This window comes from Pelmatolapia mariae, linkage group LG20 (assembly GCF_036321145.2).
Source record: "Pelmatolapia mariae isolate MD_Pm_ZW linkage group LG20, Pm_UMD_F_2, whole genome shotgun sequence".
Taxonomy (NCBI): domain Eukaryota; kingdom Metazoa; phylum Chordata; class Actinopteri; order Cichliformes; family Cichlidae; genus Pelmatolapia; species Pelmatolapia mariae.
Window position 1 is genome coordinate 29,482,227 of NC_086244.1, and position 22,711 is coordinate 29,504,937.

General features: G+C 39.8%; 1 protein-coding gene across 1 annotated transcript in view; it reads left to right on the plus strand.

Moving 5' to 3' along the window:
- The window catches only part of cntn3a.1 (contactin 3a, tandem duplicate 1), an 80,606-nt gene that overhangs the window by 21,418 nt on the left and 36,477 nt on the right, over positions 1–22,711 (plus strand). The window contains exons 3-5 of the mRNA XM_063463344.1: positions 2,303–2,435; positions 5,454–5,629; positions 13,292–13,387. Of these exons, the coding sequence (XP_063319414.1) occupies positions 2,303–2,435; positions 5,454–5,629; positions 13,292–13,387 (405 nt within the window). The remainder of the gene's footprint in view (positions 1–2,302; positions 2,436–5,453; positions 5,630–13,291; positions 13,388–22,711) is intronic.

The following is a 22,711-nucleotide window of genomic DNA, read 5'->3' on the forward strand; positions in this document are numbered from 1 at the left end:
ATTTGGAAGTCATGTCCTTAAGAAATAGGACAAAAAATTCCGCCCTGTCGGTTGATCCGTCTACTGTTCACTGAAGCCTTAACAGAAACGGTCTCAGTGGAAAGGCGGCTGTTGAGAGGCGATTCTTAAGGAAGGGACACCAGGAGAAACAGGTGAGATGTTACATGAGAACTAAACTGAAAATCAGTCGCAACAGGTTTGATTGAATTATGAATCAAATTTGAAAATTTTGGTTCAAATCGTTGTCAACATGTATGGAGGAGGTGAGGAGAGAGAGAGGTAGGACAGTGAGTGCCTGCAGCCATCTGTGACACATGGTGGAGGCTCTGTTATGATATGGGACTGCATTTCAGCCAGTGTTGTTGAGGATCTTGTCATAATTGATGGGATTAGGAAAAAAGTGTCAACACACTAACAGTGGAGTAAAAGCGGACTTGGATAGAAAAACACGAAGAAGAACACTGGGCTGGCCTCCCCAGAGCCTAGACCTCAACATTATTGAAACAGTATAGGATCATCGTGACTGAGAAGAGAACAAAAAGCATCCAAAGAAGAAGAAATCTGGAAAGATATTCCTGAAGACTGTTTATGCAAGTTACAAGAAAGTTTGCTTACGAGATTTCAGGGTGTATTTAAAAATGCAGTTGGCTTTCAAGCTCCAAGGATGTTTGCACATGCTTTAATAAATTACTTCACCCATTTTCCTTGCAAATTGAGGTGAAATGTGAGGTGGCTTAAGACATATGTTGAAGATAAATGTTTATCTTATTGAAATCAGAATCATAATACTTTATTAATCCTTAAGGAAATTATGTGGTTACGATTGCTACAAGACAATACAAACAGTAACAGACTGAAGTAAATTAAATAATAAAATATATTACAAAGTTACAAAATATAAGAAATAGCTGTAATATATACAAATAGCACAATTATAAATATTCAGAATATTACAGATATTAAATATGTGTGATTTTACTCTAAACTGTAAACTGCTAAACTTTGTTATCCTTTATAGTCACTTTAATAAGGCAAATGATTCATCTCATGTTTGTCTTCCTTTCAAGTTTCCGTGCAGTTTTATTTTAATAAAGGCTGCACAATAAGGATCTTCTAGTAATCATTCATCTCTCCTTTCTGCTTTGAGGGACATGCTACATGTAACAAAGATTATAATTAGACAGCCTTTTATTCTGTGTAACTTTCTTGAAGGGTTATGCTTGCAGAAAGGAACAATGAGGTCCCTTGTCAAACATCTCCACCCTTTCAGAGAGTTATTTTGAATCTTGAGTACTCCCAGGACTCCAGAGACGCGAGGATGATACCTGTCTCTCATATAGATTAGTTGCCCTAATGATGAAATATTCCTACTTCTGTGCCATTACTGAAATGCAAATGCTTTGTGGTGAACACAAATGAATTCCCCTTCCACCTTAAAAAGAAATGTTTATTGTAATGAAGCACTGACTACCACAGGAATCACTCTTATGCTTTTGATGAATAACATGTAATCTCTGTTGTACCTTAGTAATTAACCAGGAAACGAATGTCACACATGCTCCTGTCCTTGTTGTCTATGTTTTTTGTTCTTGTATTTAATTTTTTTTTAATCAAGGTTCTCTATTATTACTCCAGGAATTTAAATACACTGTTGTAATTAATATATATGTATTGGGTGTTTCGTCCATATAAAACAACACATAAAGAATGAGTATTGTAACAGTTCTCCACCATCAACACAGTGCATTAGTGCACAAATACTTTAAAGTGTAATTCAAGGTGATGTGTAACAGCACACTCACACCCTCAAATATTTCCTCCCTCTCAACTTTGGAAATCAGAGAGTCTTTTACTTTAAGTTACGAGGGTACAATTTGACATGTCAAATGAGAGGGAAAGATTCAAATTAAGTGTTTGTTATGGCATTTTATTTCAGATCTTTTATTGGCTGACATCCCCTGGGAATGCTGCGATAGGTTTGAAGGGTTTAAATTAAATTTTGCTGAAGTGTGGTGGCAGTTGGTTTGCTTTTGACAAGTCTGTACCTTCAGATGTTTGCATTAAAGTTTTATGAAGGTTACCAGCTGATTATGCAGTACCGCAGGGATCAAGCAAGTTCTACTCACATGATCGAAAGATCCATGCATGAAATGCGTACTGTTTATGCTTCTCCTGCGCAGAATTTTCCTCCCTCGCTAGGACTTCAATATCCGCTTGCTTGCAGAAAAAAAAAACTGTGCAAAGTGGTTTTCAGTTTAGCAGGACATCAAAGCTGATCTAGTTTTGTTGGTTCTTCACCCAGGAAGCGGAGTCCTGCTGAGGCCCATGTTCACCAAACAACCTGGCAGTGTGGTGTTTCCCATTCGTTCTGGCGAAAGTCGCAGAGAGGTGGTGTTTAGCTGTGAGGCCCAGGGACACCCACCTCCTTTCTACAGGTAACAGCTGCAGACATGGCTTTATGCATGCTTCCCAAGTAATATTCCAGAGACGGAAAAGGTAGCCAGAAATTTTCTTAAAAACTGTACAGTATGGATTTTTTTTTTTTTTTATAAACTGCGGATGTGACCACTGTGATTTGTAGCTACTTGCCTCTTGCAATAACACATTTGTGTCTCACTCAGTCACAGCCAGTACAGGCTTATTACAGTTTCCTAAGCTTCATCTCCCCTAATTCCAGTAAATTCCAGTAACTGAGTTGGGCCGCTTGTATTTTTGTGCTGTTTGTGCCTGTTGGAGCCTTTTTAATAGAATCTAATAGAAAAACCATTTCTATGTTCCACTTTGGGTAAGTGAAATTCTATTAATCTGTTACTTAGCCCTAATTAAGAGGTCCTTGCATCACAGCCATACAGTTTATGAATGCAGCTTGTTAACCAAGCACACGAGTGTTGGCTGCTCTATTTTGTCATTCAAATAGCTCACTTCAAAAGCAACATAACATTAATAATAAGGCTTATATTAATCTATGGTAAAAGGATTTATTGCCTTAATAAAACTGATTTAATGTCATTGCTCATTCTTTGTAAATTATTAATTATTAATTAACTGCCCTTAGTTGCAGGTGTTTTGTATATTTGCTCTGGGGTGGCTGTAGCTCAGGAGGTAGACTGAAGGCAGATTCTACAATCTGCAGGTTTGTGGTTCTAGTCTGCATGCCAAATATCCTTGAGATACTGACTCCAACTTGCTCTCCAATGCATCCACTGGTGTGTGAATGTTAGACAAAAAACACTTGAGCATAGAAAAAGGCCTTGTATGAATGAGTGAATAAGGCATGTTGTGTAAAGTGCTTTGAGAGCTTCAGGAGAATAGGAAAGCACTATATAAGAATAAGTCCATTTACCATTGACAGCTTGACGTTGATCTATACAGTTCAGTGAAAGAACTTCCTGTCTTTGCTATCCCTGACCAGTGAAAAGATCAAGAGAGTCATGCACCACCTCTCTGTTGTCATTGTTGAGACTGGGTGATAGAGCGACACATTAATTGAGTTTCTTTCACACAATAGGAATAATATGACAGAAACTGTCTTTCTGCTGTAGGCTTTCTTTACAGTCCCACTGGTAAAGATGCACAGACACTGCCACGGGGCATCTGATCTGAGGTTATCACTATGATAAACATGATGCAAATCACTTGATGGATTGAGGTGCAGTAAACAGTTGCTGCAGGTTGTCCTTGTTCAGTACACATACCCTGTGTAGCTGAGGAGTCCCAGTGCTAAAAAAAAAATTAATGCACAGTTCTAAAATGTTGACAAATTAAAATAAATGAGAAGCAATGATTTACTTTAAAGTGCATCAAGCGCATAAGCTATTAATTTATAATCTATCAAATGGGGCTACATAGCTGTTTTCTGGCAGGGTAATTAAATACAAATCGCAAAAACCAAGCATTTAATGTGTAATAGCTCAAAATGATCCCTCATACATAAGCATATGCGGGCGTTAATGTAGCTTGAAGATCCTTGGTGTTATGCCTAATGGATACAAATTGAAATGAATGTACAAGATGTTATCACTTGGATCGGCTGGAATACTTAATGAGCAATTGGTCACTTTAGTTTTTAAACGAAAACTCGTTTACGAGTTCAGATCTGCAAATTGTTCTGCCCTTCTTAGTTTAAGTTCTGAGGGCACGCCTGGATTCACATAAAATCAAATTTTGTTTTAATTAGTTCTTTAATTATAGCAGGTGCCACCAACTGTGGCAGTTGGTACACCACATCAGTAACTGATTTCCAGATTGATGACAAGCTGCTGTGATATCTCTTTTGATGATGGAGCTGATATTTAGACAGACATATCGGGGCATTGTTACGGCCTGTTATTGTCTTTTTAACAAAGGTCGTGTGCCAGCTAGCGGTGGTTTTGATTTAGCGTGAGGTTCAAGATGCCACATGTTGAAAGTTTGTTTCGAGGTATCAAGGACAAATTAATTTGTCTATAACTACCAAGCTATCACGATGTCACGTGGCCCCTAAATTTGTGTCATCTGAACTTCTGTTCCAGCTGCAAAACAAATCATTTAATCAGTCCAGCCAACATATCTGCTGGTGAATGCCGCACTGCTGCATATGTCCCCGTTCCCTCGCTCCTTCAGTGGTGTCCCTCTCTCTGTTTGCCTTAATCCTTAACACTGTCCATAGCAAGAAAGTCTGAAATAGAAACCTCAAATTTCCTTCTTTCCGAGAGCTGTGATCATCTAATCAAATCTGCAATTCTGCATTATTAGAAGTTTTTAATACCTATTTTTCTCAGTTATTCTCCTTACTCGAAGTGCCCTGTGTACACTAGCATTGGCTAAATATAAGGCAAAAACCATCATCATCAACTCTTAAACTGACCACATTTATCTAAATGTAAAAGTAGCTATGAAACAGAGTGGAACAATTTTATCCTTTGGGTCTGTTTTTTTGCAAAACATCGATTGTAGAACATTTAGGGGATACTCTTAATGGAAACTTAACCTTGAAGTCTTTGCAATCATTGAGGAGGTTATGGTCATGTGATGCATCATTAACTCGACAGGTTTCTTAGTACATAAACCTTAATTATGCAAATCAACTTAAGTCGCCCAAAGATTTTAAATATTGAAAGTCGATCATGTTCCTTGTGGAATAAATGGAATAGAAAAAAATGATCATGAAGCATTTGAACTGAAAGACATAGAAATAAACAGCTGTTTGAAATAACTGTTGATGATTGCTTCTCATTTAAGTATATTTATTCAGGTTTCCTGCAGCAAACATCAGTCACTGTCATTTCTTTTAATATTTATTTAATCCAGTATGAATTAAATGAATGCATATGGATTTGTTTCTGAATCCCTAACAGTCTGTGACTTTATCATAATCTTATCATCAGACACTCTTCTTATGTGCATGATATTATTATGCGGATGAAATTATTTTACAAAGGGTTTTGTGATGCGTCGTGTGCTTGCATTCACAGGTGGAAGCTAAACGACTCTTTCATCACGCCCAGACCGGGGTCTCGTTACTCTCTCATGGGAGGAAACTTACACATCGCACATCTTAATAAAGAGGAGGACGTCGGCATCTACCAGTGCATGGCATCGAACTCTTTCGGCACCATCGTGAGCAGAGAGGCCAGCCTTCATGTCGCATGTAAGTATATTCGCAGGTCTTTTCGTGTCCGGATTTGCCAGTCGTTTCACTCAGTGGAGGTTGAATCTGAAGACTACAATTTTGAAAATGAAAATGGAAATAAAGCTTTCGAGCCCATTCCTCATCTCTTCTTGGGGATAGCGGCTCAAGGTTCTATCTCTGGCTCTGGATTCTACCCAAAAATTGCAGCTGAATCTGGCAATCAGGATTTGCTGTGAGTAATGTAGGTGCTATTTTCACAGTTAATAAGAGAACGTAGATTGAAAAAGGTAATTTAGCCGGTCCTGCTTGTTGATCCTATAACACTCTTGTGAGTATGGCATATATACTGTGAGCAGAAGTGCACTCCTCAGTAGAGTACTTTTATAAGAAATCTGCAGGATACCGGGTGCAACTTTGGCATGGTTACGTCCAACAAAGCCTTTAATTCAGCATTTGTCAACAGTTTATATTCTTTTGTCTTTTATTGTTTCTCTTCTGTTGTGTTAAGGTCACTCAGATTTGACTTCACTTCATTTGAGTTTAGTTCAGTCTATTCTGCCTTAGAAAAGTAAAAGCTTCATTGAACATCAGACCCTGCGGTTCACTGAAAAGTATAATGCCCCAGTAGAGTTCTCTGGAAGTTGTTTGTTGGCAGACCTAAGCTTCTTTAACAAAAACAACCAGCAACAAGAGACAGCAGGCTCATAATGTTGAAATTATTAATAGAAAACCCAAATGAATGGGTTATTTTTTTATGTCCTTTCATGATTGAATCCTTTGACCCTGATTAAAGCTCCAGTGCTAGCGTTTACTCTGCTAGGTGTTTCTAAACTTCTCACACTTCTGTGATGAAGACTGCAATGGCGGTGTGGGCCTTGACAGATCCCTTATAGTTGATGCTTTACGGCTTTTATTCATCACATTTTATAAGACCACAGTCTAAGGCATCTCTTGTGGCAAGGTGAACTTGAGTCCTCCACTCTTGATGGGCAGCCCATATCAAATGACAACCCTGATATCTGGGAACAGATGGTGAGGCTAGATTGAATTCTGATGTCTGTTTCTCTGCCACAGTAGACACAGTGATGATCCTTGGCGGGAGAGCACCAGAGATATTCATCTTGCAACTATTTGGCAATTCTTTGTCGCAAAGCAGCATTAAATCTTCAGCATATAGAGCAAATCTGTGTGCTGAGTTGCCAGTGGGCTGTTGATCATATTCACATTTCCTATCAATTTTTGGGGACAGGCTTGAACTGTATGTCATTGTTATTGGTCTCATCCATCGCCCGGGCCTGACCTGAGACCTGCTGCTTTTGTCAACGGATGAGGACAAGCATCAGTGGTGATGTGTCGTACATCTTATTTATTGCTCTTGGTTTAACTTAATTAAGTGTGCTGTGTGATTGAGTGGGTTTCAGGTCAAGGGAATCATTCACAGAGGAGCAGTCTGTTATGAAAGTCAGCATCATGTCATTTGTAACAGACTGTGACTCAGAATTGCTGAAAATGCTTTCTCAGAAATCAAGGGGATTGCACTCCTTCTTCTAATAACTTTAGCAGACAAAGACCAGGTAATGGCGTGAACAGAGTGAATATAAAGATAAACGTTGCACACAGAGCTTTAAGGCACTGCTGCTGAAAACAAATCCAGAACAGCGACGGCAGAGTTCTCATAATTGAATATTTTGCTCTCTTTAACATTGCAATCAGTCTTTGTTGTTGGTGAACAAGATTAAAGTCTTAGATTTGCACCATCTAATGGTTCTAATATCATCAAATTTGTATTTCATGGAAGTTTATTGCATATATAATAATTGAGCTGGCCTACATTTTTAATCCTTTGAAAGATGGATGATGTAACAGTTTCTGTTACCATCTGGTAGGGGCTTAAATCTCTAAAAGTAGAAAAGGGTCCTGATCCTGTTGACAATACACAGTTACACGTTTAAAAGGTTCTGCTTGCCTGCTGGGGTTGCTGGAAGGAATAATTTAGTTGGTGATCGAGCCAGATTAAGTTTCTTAATCCCCAAGGGATGTTTTTTTTATGTAAGTGAAAGGATTTCCACTGATGCAAGATGCAACGTTATATAACAGATTGCAAGGCCTGCAAACGAAGCAAAGTGTATTGAATGTGTGTCCTGAAGACGGAACATGGTACTGCCTAGATTCTTTGCTGCTTATAGAGCCACAAGGGTAACACAGTGTTTAATGAAGGGTGAAATAGCTGTATTTATGACCGCAATCTAGGATGTATTTCCCTTGTATCTCGGTGCCTGTGATTTCTGAGCAGATTCACGTCTGTAATTGCATACGACGTGATTTTTTTAATGTCTCCTTGATGGAGATTACCCTGACCGGAGTTGTCTTTAGGTTGTCCGTCAGGGCAATATCTTTTGAGTCTTTCGGGGAATTTCTTCAAGTTTTATCATAAAGTTTAATTTGTACTCAAGTATGAAGTTCCTAGATTTTGTGGCCAAAGCTCAAGGTCTCTGTGACCCCACTTTATCCTATTCTTAGGAGCACTTGCAGCGAATTTCATCACATCTGTGACAGATGTTTCCTTAAACTCAAGCATGAATTGATTAGAATGGGGTTCTCAGAGATCAAGGTGTCTGTCAAGTTATTTAAGTATGTGCAGCTTCCTCGCTTGAAATAGACTGATGCGTTTACCCGAAGGTCACCTTCCCCTGTGCTTATACAAACCAGCAATCTCACACATACAATCACTAAGCCTAAATAATGGAGCTACATGTAAATTGCAGCCCACCTGTGGCATAAAGGCAATGCTACCTAAGCTAGCGGCGCAGTGATTTTGAGCAGTCTTCTCAAACAGTCTTAGTTAACAATGACTTTCCTTACAGCCTATCTCCCTGGGCTTTGCACCATTTCTGCACCATTCTGTGCAGCAGTAAAACCATATCTTAGCAGTGTAAATCTTAGCAATTTATTGATGCTGTATAGCTCTCCTTTTTATGGTCTGGGCACAAAGCAGACTTTCACTTCCACCTGGTTTGCTTTCCTGTCTGACCTTAAAAAATAGCCGCCAAGAATGAATTTTCTAATTACTTTTTCACACAGACATGTAATTGAATATGTCGATGGAGTGAATAGCCTTAATAGTTCAATGTCACTGTGACATCATACTGTTCTGCAAAACTGTGACCGTAATTTCATATTTATGAGGCAACTAGTTACACTAATCACTACATGTTTTCCCTGCCAGTATAACTGGAAACCCATGGAACAGTTTCATACTTTCTCGCAGTCTTTTCTTTGTGCTGCCACTTTTCCAAAGAAAGTGAGGACTTGACATTTTACACAGTCTCACAGCTTCTCTGAGCTTCTAAGATTTCCGTGTCTTTCTTTTGTTTGCTCCTCTTATTTCCATCAGCTCTGTGGCTTGTTCACTGCTTTTGACAAGGGTGAAAATTAAGACTTTCTTTTTTCTTTTCTTTTTTTTCTTTCTTTTTGCAGAAGAAAGGCCATGTGCACTTAACAGTTGTACTTGTCAAGAGACACCAGCGGTGAGAAATAGGCTCCTTTGATGTTTATCACTCCTTAAATGTCATGCATCACACGCTGTTAGGGTATTACTCAATGATTCTTCTCTGAGAACAGAGATTGGAGGGGAGGCAAGAAAAGACGCAGACAAAATGAGAGAAGATGACGGTTTCACAGCAGTGGTCATCGCAGTTATTTATTTATTTGGTTTCCTCATTGGTAACTTGCAATTCATCATCTGCAAGATAGTTGAACACTTATTATTTAACAACTAGATAGAAAGAATTTATACTGATGAGTAACCCATCTTTCTACAGTTGAAATCATTTTTTAGCTGCTCTGTTTTTTTATTCTTTCTGTTCTATTCTATTCTTTTATTCTAAAATCATACAGTATAAAACTATTTACTGTACTGTGAAGCTGTAATTACATAGCATATTATTTATTGCATCAAAAACAACTAAATCTTAATGGCAGTGCTAAAGAGTAAATAAATGGGCTGAGAAATGGCAACACAGTATAATATTTTTGTAGCTTGACATCAAACTTATTACCTGGCTAGACTCATACATGGTAGTGATGCCAAACTCCATTAAATGTACTAATCTGGAACTTTATCCAGGAAATACTAATCCGCCCTTTTTCAATCTTTTCTCCAACAGTAACAAGATAAAAAAAAAACAGTCATCTTAGCAAGGCACATCATTATGTTATGCCTTTGCATCACATATACTATTGTGTTAGCTAATAGGATTTTATCCTACCTCGACATTTCATCTTAGTCTTCCAGCAGTTTAAAGATGCTCTTTGTTGTCAAAATGCAAAATGGGTGACACATTTGTTGCCAGCATCACATGTGACATTTGTTACTGCAATCCTAAATCCAAATAGTGTGAGGTGGTAGGTGCAATTTCTCTGACAACAATAACTCTGTTATGCCTTTTGTCTAATGGCTGGGAAAAAAAATTGAGCTGCAGTTCTGACAGAGTAGTTTCACTTTTTAGTTTCTCTACAATTTCCTCTTGTTCATTACAATGGGTCACATTGAAAGAGTTAGCCCAAAAATGCAAATTCATATCCAATTTCATGGATCTGAAAACACTCCAAATAGCCTGAACCCTGCCATGGAGAAGCACAAGGAGGTGCAGTGTGATGGGCTTGATAAGATGATGCACGTGGTGCCGAACAGCTTGGGTTGTCAGGCATTGTTGGCTTTTAGTGCGTCTAGCTCATTTATGCCCCGCTATACACCAAAGGAATACTGATCAGGACAGACTCACTCCCAGTGTGAGCTGAGCACCTCTGTTTTTTTTCCTAATGTATGAGCCCAGAAATTTTTGAAATATAGTATTATAAATAAATAGAATATATTTATATATCCACCAACAGCACAAACGCATACTTGCAACAGTTACAGCCTTGCAACTATTTTCTTAACAATGTGAATGCAGTAAGTAGTTCTTTTTTTAGCGTTGTGTAGCCGGTAAATTAAATCACAGTTAGATTGACAAGAAAAGTGATACGCTAATGCGTTTCGAACATTTCACATCTTCTTTCAGACATAGAAATTTAAACTGCTTTACAAAGGCGAAAGATTTTTGCACCTACATTTTATAGTGATCAGGGCATTACCATAAAATGTTATTTTTAATTTTCATCATTACTTTTAGAGAATTTAGGGGAAAAAAGGTCCTAAAGGGACATTATTACTTGCTGTGCTCTAATAAAGCCCTACGACGAGGGAGAATAAAGATTTCGAAAAGTTGTATTATAGGAACTATAAGGAAAACGGCTCATTTTGTTTAATATCATTGCAAGTCCACAGGGTGTTATAATTTTTATATTTCTTATCTTTAATAATGTGTGATTCCTCACACTATTAACTGCATCAAATCATTCAAAGTATTTGCAAATGAAGTTGCTGTGATACACTGTCCAGTCCAGCAGTGGTAGTGGCGCTGGCAGGGCATCCAACATCCATTAATTGTACCTTTATCCTCTGAATGATTAGCTGGAGCATATCCTATCGGACAATGGATGAAAGGCAGGGTGAAGTCAATTGCACAGAGACAGACTCACACCTCTGGCCTAAATAGAGCCTAACCTACTGAGCATGTCTGGAAGAATCAACACCCAGAAACACAGGGTACGTGAGTACGTGCAAACGGCACACATAGAGCAGGTTTAAAAGCTCCTGCTCCTGCTGTGAGGCTATCAGAGCAGGTCTAGCTTTAAATGTCATCAGATAGTTGGTTACCTTTCTCACTATAATAATGTAGGAAGTTTAGGTAGATGTAAAAGTTTTGCACCTTGCTTTTCAGCTTTTGGCTTGCTTTTCAGCTTGCTAGCGGTGTCGTCGTAAGAATGATAATCATCCCTACGAGAACCATGGGTGTAAATCATAAAATCTGTTATATCTATCAGGATCCTTCTTTTGCTCGCGGTCAGTCATTCTTACACTGTGCCATGTTTTGGCTTACCAGAACACTTTGAAAATGTCTGCTGTGAAAAAAGGCTTCATGTCTGCACTCATGTAGGTGTTGAACCCCACATGACTTTCATGTCCTGTTCATGATGGATTGTAATCACATCCATTTAAAAAAAATTACTACATCACTAAAATTTTCATTTGTCCAATCCCTGCGCTGAAAATAAAACTAATAACTCTTGTGTGCATGCCTACATCCTGAAACAAGATTAACTAACCTTGAGTCTCCTAAACAAATGCCTTTGCTAATGCAACAGGCATGTTTTCATTCTGACATTAGCCATTATCTCATTGTATAGTCTGAGACAAAAGCATGCCTGTGAAGTTGTGTTGTTCAGATTCTGCTAGTAAATCTCAATATATTCAGTGAAGCCGATAAAATTAGATGAAACTTGTATTTTTGGATCAGCCAGAAAAGGTCATTTTTCCAGGCTTACCAGTTTTAGAGATACAATATCAGTGTTTTAAATTGCGATGGTCTTAAAGGTTTAGTTTCTGTTCAGTGTGAAATAGATAATAGACGTGAAGAAGAAGAGATTCAGTGAAATTATATCTTATAGTTATTATTTTGTTATGGGTTTTTACAGTGATTAGTAGCATGAATTATTATTTTTATATAATATGACAGTGTGTACTGCATAATATAATATAATATAATATAATATAATATAATATAATATAATATAATATAATATAATATTTCCTAGATTGCCTCAGCAGCTTCAGGATATATGTGGTAGTATTTATGTCTTGGAGGACCAGAAAGAACCTAAATGTTGTTGCATGTAATTGTTAACCATAGCTCATCCTGAGTTTAAGATGGCCACGAAGCATCCATTAAACCTGTCTGCTCCAAATGAAAAAAAAAATGTTATGATCTGCTAATTAATTTGTGAAAGTCATACAGGAGATTTTCATAAAATCATTTGTGAACCGAAACAAAAGCTTTCAGTTGTGATAACGTTCTGCTGGATGCAATTTTTCCATTAGTCACAAGGTCTGAAAAGATCACGCTCTGCTTTTATTTTGCAAACGCTCATCCTACTGTGCTCGCACACAGGAGGTGTCAGTTTTGCATTCTTTTGCCCTGTTTTTGAATTCAGTCTTGATTATGTCATTATATGGCAGCTGCGTATTTGGCTGCTACGCCTGCGATATCTCCAGGAGCCGCAGCAGGCAAGAAAAGGCAAAGTGTTCAAGGATTGCTGTCTCTATTTGGTTTCTCTCAGCAGGTTGTCAACAAGTAATCGGCCTCCATACAAATGATGTTTCAGTCTTAGTCATTTAATTGTTGCTGGTCTGTGTGCAGTGGATGAAACACAGAAAGTGATAACAATACGCCGTTCCAATTAAATTCACTCATGTGTGACTTATACTTGAAGAATTGCTTTCTGCTCCAGTCAGAAGTGTTTAGGACTTTATAGCACCATGTCTGCATTTATGCAAAACTACCACCAGTATTTCACAGCAGGCATGCATATCATATAACACCGTTAAACTCTGGTCACTTGCCGTGCGCTAACTAGATATGAAATTATTGAGCAACCACATATATGAGTTGCAGTGCATTTCTTTATTTTTTTTTTATCTCTATAAACACCCAGACTTGTTGTGTTTGTGTGCTTATGGCTTTCATGAAAAATGAAATGATTATTTTTGCTTTATTGCTTTTGTGTTGTGGTAAACAGACTTGGAGAATTTCAAGACTCAGAGAAGAAGTCCAGTGAGGGTTCGTGAAGGTCAAGGAGTGGTCTTGCTCTGTGGCCCTCCCCCCCACTCTGGAGGTAAGATGGACTGCTCTCAATGTTTTTTCCATTTCATTTCATTTTCTTTAAATATCCTTTAATATCTTCCTTACATAAATCTTGTTTTTTTCTTTTTTTACTAGAAACGTAGAAATACTGTGGTATCATCGCTCTGATTCCTTATCTTCTCCTTTACTTGAACAAAGTGGAAGTAGTGTTTGCGTTCTCCAGCTCAGATCCCCTGTCTGTTTGTCTGTGTTTTTAAAGTCAGCGAAGTGAGTTATTTTTACTTTGGGACACTCTGGTCTGTCAGCCTGATTTTCAATGGGGGCGAGGAAAATCTTTGGCATACAGACTGGAGAGGCTGACTGTGGCTGGGGTCCCGCCAGGCTGAGTAATTGAGCCTCTCTCTGAAGATACCTTGCTGGCGTCACATCATCTACTTTCATCTATGACATTATCAATGCGAGCTAGCATCCAGTGCTATTAACTCCTACACACCGGTCTTAAGATTGACTTTTTGCCAGTAAGGCTGAATGTAATTATCCACTGCATGGATGTAATGTTAGTGCACATGACAGAGGGTTTTACTGTAAATATAACGGTAAAGCTGGGTAATTCTTGACTCATCATTTTCTCCTCCATCATTTCTTAACTGAACTCTACCCAAATCCAACCAAACAGTTTTTATGAACCAAGTTCACGTGACATCTGAAAAAACTATGAGATGTGGTTTCCAACTCAAAAAGCGCAAGTTTGAGCTGAATGACCAAATGGATTTCTCTGTGAAGTGGGGCTGTATTGTCCTGCTGCCTAGTCACAGGTTAGTTAAAAATTAAATTGTGAAACAGAGGAGAGGTTTCAGGCTTACTTCGCAATACACATTAAGTCAGCTGATCAAGTTGTTTCACTAACTCATCTACATGAAGCATTTTGTAGCAGGTATAGGAGATGTGGCAGTTGTCTGGCTTGAAATGTAATCTCCACATTTTAAGATAAGAGATAAGATAAGATAGAACTTTATTAATCCCTCGGGTGGGTTCCTCTGGGAAATTCGGTTTCCAAATAGCACAGCACCGACAGAAGTTACAGAATGTGAGCAGAATACCATATATACACATATATAAATACAGACACATATATAAATAAAGATTATACAAAGGGGATAAATAGAATAAATAGGAATAAGAATACAAGGGAATTGCACATTTCAAGTATTGAAGTCTATTGCACCGTTGGTTATTAACAAAAAGTATTGCACAGTGAAAATGCACTACAGCTTAGTTGTTCCCCCCTCCTTTGTCCTCCTGTTTCCCCTCCCTCTCCCCTCCAGAGAGGAGTTAAACAGTCTGATGGCGTGTGGGACAAAGGAGTTTTTAAGTCTGTTGGTTCTTGTCTTTGGGAGAAGCAACCTGTCACTGAACAGACTCCTCTGGTTGTTTATGGCTGTGTGCAGAGGATGCCCAGCATTGTCCATAATGTCCAGCAGTTTTTTTAGTGTCCTTTTCTCTGCCATTGTCACCAGAGTTTTGACTTTTTGACTTTTTTCTCAAAGTAGTATTTCAACTTCAATCTTGAAATTTCAACTCTATTCTCCAAATGAACACTGTTTGTGGCCCTAATACTCTGTAGTACAAGTACGCCAAGTTTTACATCCAGATGAAGTTGCAAGTCCTTAATTTTGGGACTGGAATGAAAGACGTTGTTAAGGTGTTGGTTTTTAGACGATAGCCCTCATTTATGCTACTGGAGTGTTAAACCTGCAGAACAAACTGAGCTATTTTGTCTCATTCATTTGCAAACTGAAGAGAAGGCCTATATTTGTTGTGCTATGTTTTGTGTTTGAAATGAGATGTCTCACCTTGTCGTAACAAGACAAGTTAAAATAATGAGCCATATGCACACAACTGGCAGACTTGAAATGTAATAGCTCTTTTACAGACAAGTACTCTAAGGTGTCCACAAGCCAAAATACACATTCTGAACAGCAGCATTGTCTGGAGTGTTGAGCTGTAATAGCAGTGTCATGACGGTGTCCAAAAATATTTTGGAAAAAACTGGGCACAGAAATCTTAATCCAGTAGTTTATGCATTATGTAGAAGACAGCAGCGCTTGTTTAATCAGGAAGATATGCATATTTGTCTCGAGTTTCAGCTACAACACCATCTGCAGTAAAATCACCTGCCTAATGTCTCACTGTGAGTGCTTTGACTACCTTTTGGGGGCAGTCTTCACTTTGGGTAAGAGGACAAAAATGAGGTTTTAATTAATCCTGACTGACGTCTCCTTGTACTGATTGTATGTACAGTCACCCAATCAAAAAGACATATATTCATTTACTTAAAAAAGGTATCGATATGAGTCACATACAGAAGTATAGACTTCAAGCTTTAATTCATGGGGCTTTACAAAAAAACTTGCATTAGCTATTTAGGAATTACAGTCATTTTTGGTTACAGACCACATTTACACAAGTTCAAATTTAATTGGACTATTGCCTGACAAGCAATTTCATGGCCAGGTGAGGTCTGGTCCCTTTCACTGGTGTTTCATGACAAATGAGCACATTCAAAGTATTGAATTTGTATTTTATAACTTTTCACTGTAATTTTAAATATTAGACCTAAAGAGGTGGCAGAACAAGCAAGGGAGGCCATCATTTGGCTTAAAAAAAACCCCACAAGATAGGAAAATAAAACTTTGGGAGTGACTAAATCAACAGAATGTGTTACATTCTTAAAAATAATGAACAAACCGACCAGCTCAGTAACATCTAAAAGCCTTTGGTAGCACAGAATAGGAAGTCCAGATTAGTATTAAATCAATTCAAGCATTACAAAAAAACTATATATGTAAAAAAAAAAAAACACCCAGCACGCCCCTACGGGCGGTTTTATCCTTCAAGCTCGGGTCCTCTACCAGAGGCCTGGGAGCTTGAGGGTCCTGCGCAGTATCTTAGCTGTTCCCAGGACTGCGCTCTTCTGGACAGAGATCTCCGATGTTGTTCCCGGGATCTGCTGGAGCCACTCGCCTAGCTTGGGAGTCACCGCACCTAGTGCTCCGATTACCACGGGGACCACCGTTACCTTCACCCTCCACATCCTCTCGAGCTCTTCTCTGAGCCCTTGGTATTTCTCCAGCTTCTCGTGTTCCTTCTTCCTGATATTGCTGTCATTCGGAACCGCTACATCGATCACTACGGCCATCTTCTCCTGTTTGTCTACCACCACTATGTCCGGTTGGTTAGCCACCACCATTTTGTCCGTCTGGATCTGGAAGTCCCACAGGATCTTAGCTCGGTCATTCTCCATCACCCTTGGGGGCATCTCCCATTTTGACCTCGGGACTTCCAGGTTATACTCGGCACAGATGTTCCTGTACACTATGCCGGCCACTTGGTTATGGCGTTCCATGTATGCCTTGCCTGCTAGCATCTTGCACCCTGCTGTTATGTGCTGGATTGTCTCAGGAGCATCTTTACACAGCCTGCACCTGGGGTCTTGCCTGGTGTGATAGACCCCAGCCTCTATGGATCTTGTACTCAGAGCTTGTTCTTGTGCTGCCATGATTAGTGCCTCTGTGCTGTCTTTCAGTCCAGCTTTGTCCAGCCACTGGTAGGATTTCTGGATATCAGCCACCTCCTCTATCTGCCGGTGGTACATACCGTGCAGGGGCCTGTCCTTCCATGATGGTTCCTCGTCTCCCTCCTCTTTCTTGGGTTTCTGCTGCCTGAGGTATTCACTGAGCACTCGGTCAGTTGGGGCCATCTTCCCAATGTATTCTTGGATGTTCGTTGTCTCATCCTGGACTGTGGTGCTGACACTCACCAGTCCCCGGCCTCCTTCCTTCCGCTTAGCGTACAGCCTCAGGGTGCTGGACTTGGGGTGAAACCCTCCATGCATGGTAAGGAGCTTTCTTGTCTTTATGTCAGTGGCTTCTATCTCCTCCTTTGGCCAGCCTATTACCCCAGCAGGGTACCTGATCACGGGCAGGGCGTAGGTGTTGATAGCCCGGATCTTGTTCTTACCGTTCAGCTGACTCCTCAGGACTTGCCTGACCCTCTGCAGGTACTTGGTGGTTGCAGCTTTTCTAGCGGCCTCTTCATGGTTCCCATTCACCTGCGGGATCCCCAGGTACTTGTAACTGTCCTCTATGTCTGCAATGTTGCCTTCTGGTAGTTCGATCCCCTCAGTTCTGACTACCTTCCCTCTCTTTGTTACCATCCGACTACACTTCTCCAGTCCGAACGACATTCCAATGTCATTGCTGTATAGCCTGGTAGTGTGTATCAGTGAATCGATGTCTCGTTCACTCTTGGCATACAGCTTGATGTCATTCATGTACGGATGTAAGGTGGCTGACAACCGCTCCGTTTCGTAGTCGGTATCCGTAGCCAGTCTCGTTAATGATCTCACTGAGGGGGTTCAGGCCTATGCAAAACAGCAGTGGGGACAGAGCATCTCCTTGGTAGATCCCGCACTTGATGGTGACTTGTGCTATGGGCTTGGAGTTGGCCTCTAGTGTTGTACGCCACATCCCCATTGAGTTCCTGATGAAGGCTCTTAGGGTCCTGTTGATCTTGTACAGTTCTAGGCATTCCAGTATCCAGCTGTGGGGCATTGAGTCATAGGCCTTCTTGTAATCAATCCAGGCTGTGCACAGGTTGGGCAGTCTGGTCTTGCAGTCTCGGCTGACTGTTCTGTCTACCAGTAGCTGGTGTTTTGCGCCTCTGGTATTCTTGCCAATCCCTTTCTGTGCCCCGCTCATGTATTGACCCATGTGCCTGTTCATCTTAGCCGATATGATGCCTGACAGGAGCTTCCATGTAGTACTGAGGCAGGTTATTGGTCGGTAGTTGGATGGGACCGATCGCTTCTTGGGGTCCTTGGGGATCAGGACCGTCCGACCTTCGGTTAGCCATTCCGGGTGTCTCTCGTTAACTAGCAGCTGGTTCATTTGTGCTGCCAGATGCTCGTGGAGTGCAGTCAGCTTCTTCAGCCAGTAGGCGTGAACCATGTCGGGCCCTGGTGCTGTCCAACTCTTCATACTGGAGACCCTTTCTTGGATATCTGCCACTGTGATGGTTACTGGACCCTGTTCAGGGAGGTCGCTATGGTCTGCCCTCAGATCCACTAGCCACTGAGCATTGCCGTTATGGGTTGCGGCCTTCTCCCATATGCTCTTCCAGTATTGCTCCGTCTCCAGCCTTGGTGGTGCTGTTCTCTTATTGTTCCCTTGCCACTGAGAGTACACCTTTGCTGGTTCTGTGGAGAACAGCTGGTTTATTCTCCTACCTTCTATCTCTCTGGTGTACCTCCTCAAGCGGCTGGCCAAGGCTGTGAGTCTTTGCTTGGCAGTTTCCAAGGCCTCAGGTATGGACAGCTTGCTGTATTTCTTATGCACCTTCTTTGTCGCGCCTTTCTGCAACTCCGTTAGTTGGCTAACCTCCCTCCGTGCTACTTATATATATATATATATATATATATATATATATATATATATATGTGTGTGTGTGTATATATATATATATATGTGTGTGTGTGTGTGTATACATACATAATTTTATATATATATATATATATATATATATGTATATAAAATTATGTCTGCACTGAAAGTCTGCACTTGAACCATACAATAATCATAATACATAATCCAGCTTTATTTACATTAACAGCAGCTGAGAGTTTCACTCTCGCAATATGTAAGATACGTGAGAAATCTTACAATATGTACACCTTTTAAAAGCTTTTGGAGCTTGTTAATTTATCTTCGCATGTGTAGAGTGTTACTCTTGTAGTTTCACAGCTTTTGTAAAAATAGATATATTTATGTTATGCCTTATTTTTATTGCGAGTGAAGAAATACATTGTTTTTACTTTTAACTAACAGATGGTTAAATCAGCAGGGGTTTCTGTACTGTACTCTGTACTACTTCTGTACTCATCTTTGTGACTCCGCTCCCATTTATCACCAGGGTACCATTTCATTTGAATTAGAATCCGAAATGTAACATCTCTGATTATAAACTCGTCTCCGTGACATTCAGAAGGTTCTTTAGTCTTCTGATGTTTCACTTTGTTCAAGAACTCCAGCTGCTTTGTTGTGACTGTGATCTCGGATCTTGTGACAACATCATTTTTCATAGATGTTTGCTAAGACGAGTGCCAGCATGTTTGGCTAAAAAAAAATTACTAAATCATTGGAGATATAGTATCTGGGTTTTGATGTTTTGGGGGGTTTTTTGCCTTCAGGCAACTGTAAATAGATTTATTCTGTGATTCTATTCAATAATTCATGTTGATATTGTATGTCAATTTTTCCCACATGTAATCTTTTTTAGATAAACTCCACACGCCTTTCTTACTCTTTCCTACGTGACGCCCATCATTTGGGACTGGAGCCCTGAAGGGATTGTTGTCAGTGTGTTACGTTGTACCAGGCCCATATCTGTCACATCCAGTCTCATACAGAGTCTTTACCTACTTTTAAAAAGGAATGATAAGTAGATGCACAGCAATGGCATGACCCATTTTTTTTAATTAAGCTAAATGCAGTCTACCTACCTACCTACAAATTCCCTTTGCATGGGCCCCAGCAATACAGGCCAAGGAATCAGCTGCTGATGATCTGGCAACCCTCAGTCACCAGGGGAAATGCGTATTCCCTAAGGGGTTGGTGACCAGTTGCTGGAGGCTGATGGCAGTCGCCATGTGAAATAGGTTGCAAAAAGGGGCTAAACAGAAGTACAAGACGGAGCACCACTACATAAAAACTTGTTTGCCTTGGCATACTGCAACATGTAGTTGAATGATAATTGTGGCAAACAAGAGAAACTACTTTCTGGTGCAGCCTCCGAGAGCCTCAGTCTATAAATGGCATGGATAAATAACAAAGCAACATAGCTCACAAAATAATTATCAGTCACTAAGTGAGAGATAGTAAGGCTTTTATGTACAACAGTTAACAAGCCAAGTACTGGGATAAACTAACCACTAATGCATTAACACAACACATAACATGAGGCTTTCAGGCAAGCTGCCCACTCTAAATCACAGCTACCCTGAATAGTGTGGTGTGGGCTATCATTTAATGAAGTGAGTGACGACATGGAGCAAGCCTGAGTACTGGGGCAGCAGTCTATTCAGTCTGGGTGAAAGGTTGGATGAAGGAAGGAGTAGGCAGAACAACTGGCTGAATAGGAACCAAGTGGAGACACCAATTCAGCACACACGCTATTTTTCTTACCGAACAAAACAGGCTTTATTAGAATAATTGGTGAAGAAGTGCACACACCCAAGGCTGCACCAGCTAAAGTAATTATCGTGGTTTTATAAACATGTCAAATGGATGAGCACATTTTTTATGTTAACATTTGTTTTGCCTATTTATTATTCCTCAACAACTAACTGCCACAAAGTACCTGCTGGATAAAAGCCATTAAACTTTTCTTGAAAAGTTTCTATTTTGAATATAAAAATACTCCAAAATAATGTTGAAGTAACTCGTAACTCTTGCTAAAACAGGAATCTTTCAAGTAAACTTGAAGATTAATTTTTTGGGTTTTCTGATAAATTTCTAAACTGCTGCTGAATGAAATAAACACAATCAAATAGAATGCGGGACATGTCTTGTGATAATGTGAAATAGAGGGATCTCCAAAAAATCCAATTTTCATTTTAAGTGCTCTCAGACTGTCACAACATAATTTTACTTGGGCGAGTGGTGTAATTGCTATCCTTGGTCAAATTCATTTCAGCTGGGCCAGTTTGTTTCTCTGCTGTTTTCTTTGCATTTGTCCAAACCAGTAATGTACAAATAGACTCCTTCCAAATTCTTGTGATGGATGATAGCCGTTCTGGAGGCCTTGCCCAGTGCCTGTTATACTCAATTTTTTGGCAACGTTTTGTCAAATTCAGCTGTCATCATGGATAATAGCGATTGACGGAGATGTTAAGATGTGCTATAGGATGAATCACCTTCAGTTTTATGACATATTCGCTGAAAGGGTAGCTCACAGTATGCATGAATGCTTACACATTCATACATATCCACACACGCCCACACATTCTCGTCTTGGTTCGGCTGCTCGTTTTCACTGCATGGCTATATTGTACCTGATCTAGCTGTTCAAATTAGATTAGGTTCACTGGAGAAATTTGGTTTGATCTTGTCAAATATATATAAAAAAAAGATTATTTAGAATAAAAGAAACAAAAACTTGAAAATTGGTAAGGTCTGAAAAATGAATATGCAGAGACATATAATGGGATGCTCTATGGCTCTGTGGCTGTATTGTTTTTCATCTGATACAGAAAATCCTGACTGGCATTTAAATAGACTGCCATAGTGTTGGAAAGTAAGGCATGTTCTCATAAAGGGTGACAGGACATAATTCACGATCAGCAAAAAATGCGGTCTTGGACACGGATCTGCCTCATCTCTCCTGTAAAGGATTTCAGTGCCCCATGCATGATTCAGGAAGCCATTATTTCACTTTAACGACGCCTCGAAACCCTTCAGACCGCAGCAGGAAGCAGTGTGGTGCAGCCAGGATGTTCTAAAGCTGGAAGACAGTGTTGATGCGCGTTTTGAAATGATCGAAATATTGTCGGAGAATTAAAGAATTATGTCGGAGAGGGGCTCCGACATAATTCTTTCCCTGTGCTGTACTGTATTAGCATTAGACGTCACTCTGTATCATCTTTTGCTTTGAGACAGTTTGAATGGCTGTTCTGGTTAGTCCAGGACCTAATGCATCTGACCTCCTTTCCCTAATGGAAACGGGCCTTTCAGATTTACTCAAGGCTGAAATCACTTGTTTTCTCAACCCAGTGCATCTCGTCCAAAACAGAGGGTGCTCGCTGGCTAGTAACAGCCCACATTGCTTGCAGGGATTTTTCCCGTGTGCATGACCTAAGCCTTTTCAGTGAGCTTTTGTATTATGAATACAGAGAGGAAGCCATGGTTGATGGTTGTTTCTGTTGAGGTAAAAGACTTGTGAGAGTAAACTTTGACACAAAGTTGAGCATGTACTTTTCTTTGATATAATACACACTTGTGCAAAAACCCACTCTTGATTCAGTATGTCCTTGGCCTGTCATGTTCCATTTCTCTTTCCTCTTCTCAGATCATTAAGGGGGAATTGATGCTGCCTGTTCATTATACAAAGGCTAAATGGAAACAAAATGAAAATCTGCCACTCACTGTCAGTCATGATTGCATTATTCCATTACTGCCCATCCATAGTAGGCTCTTAAGTCAAATCATAAGTTACAACCAATGGTGCTTTCCAATTCCTATTTCCTGCTTTCTTTTCTCACCATAAATCTTTAACTAACCAATTAGTAATCTCTTATTTG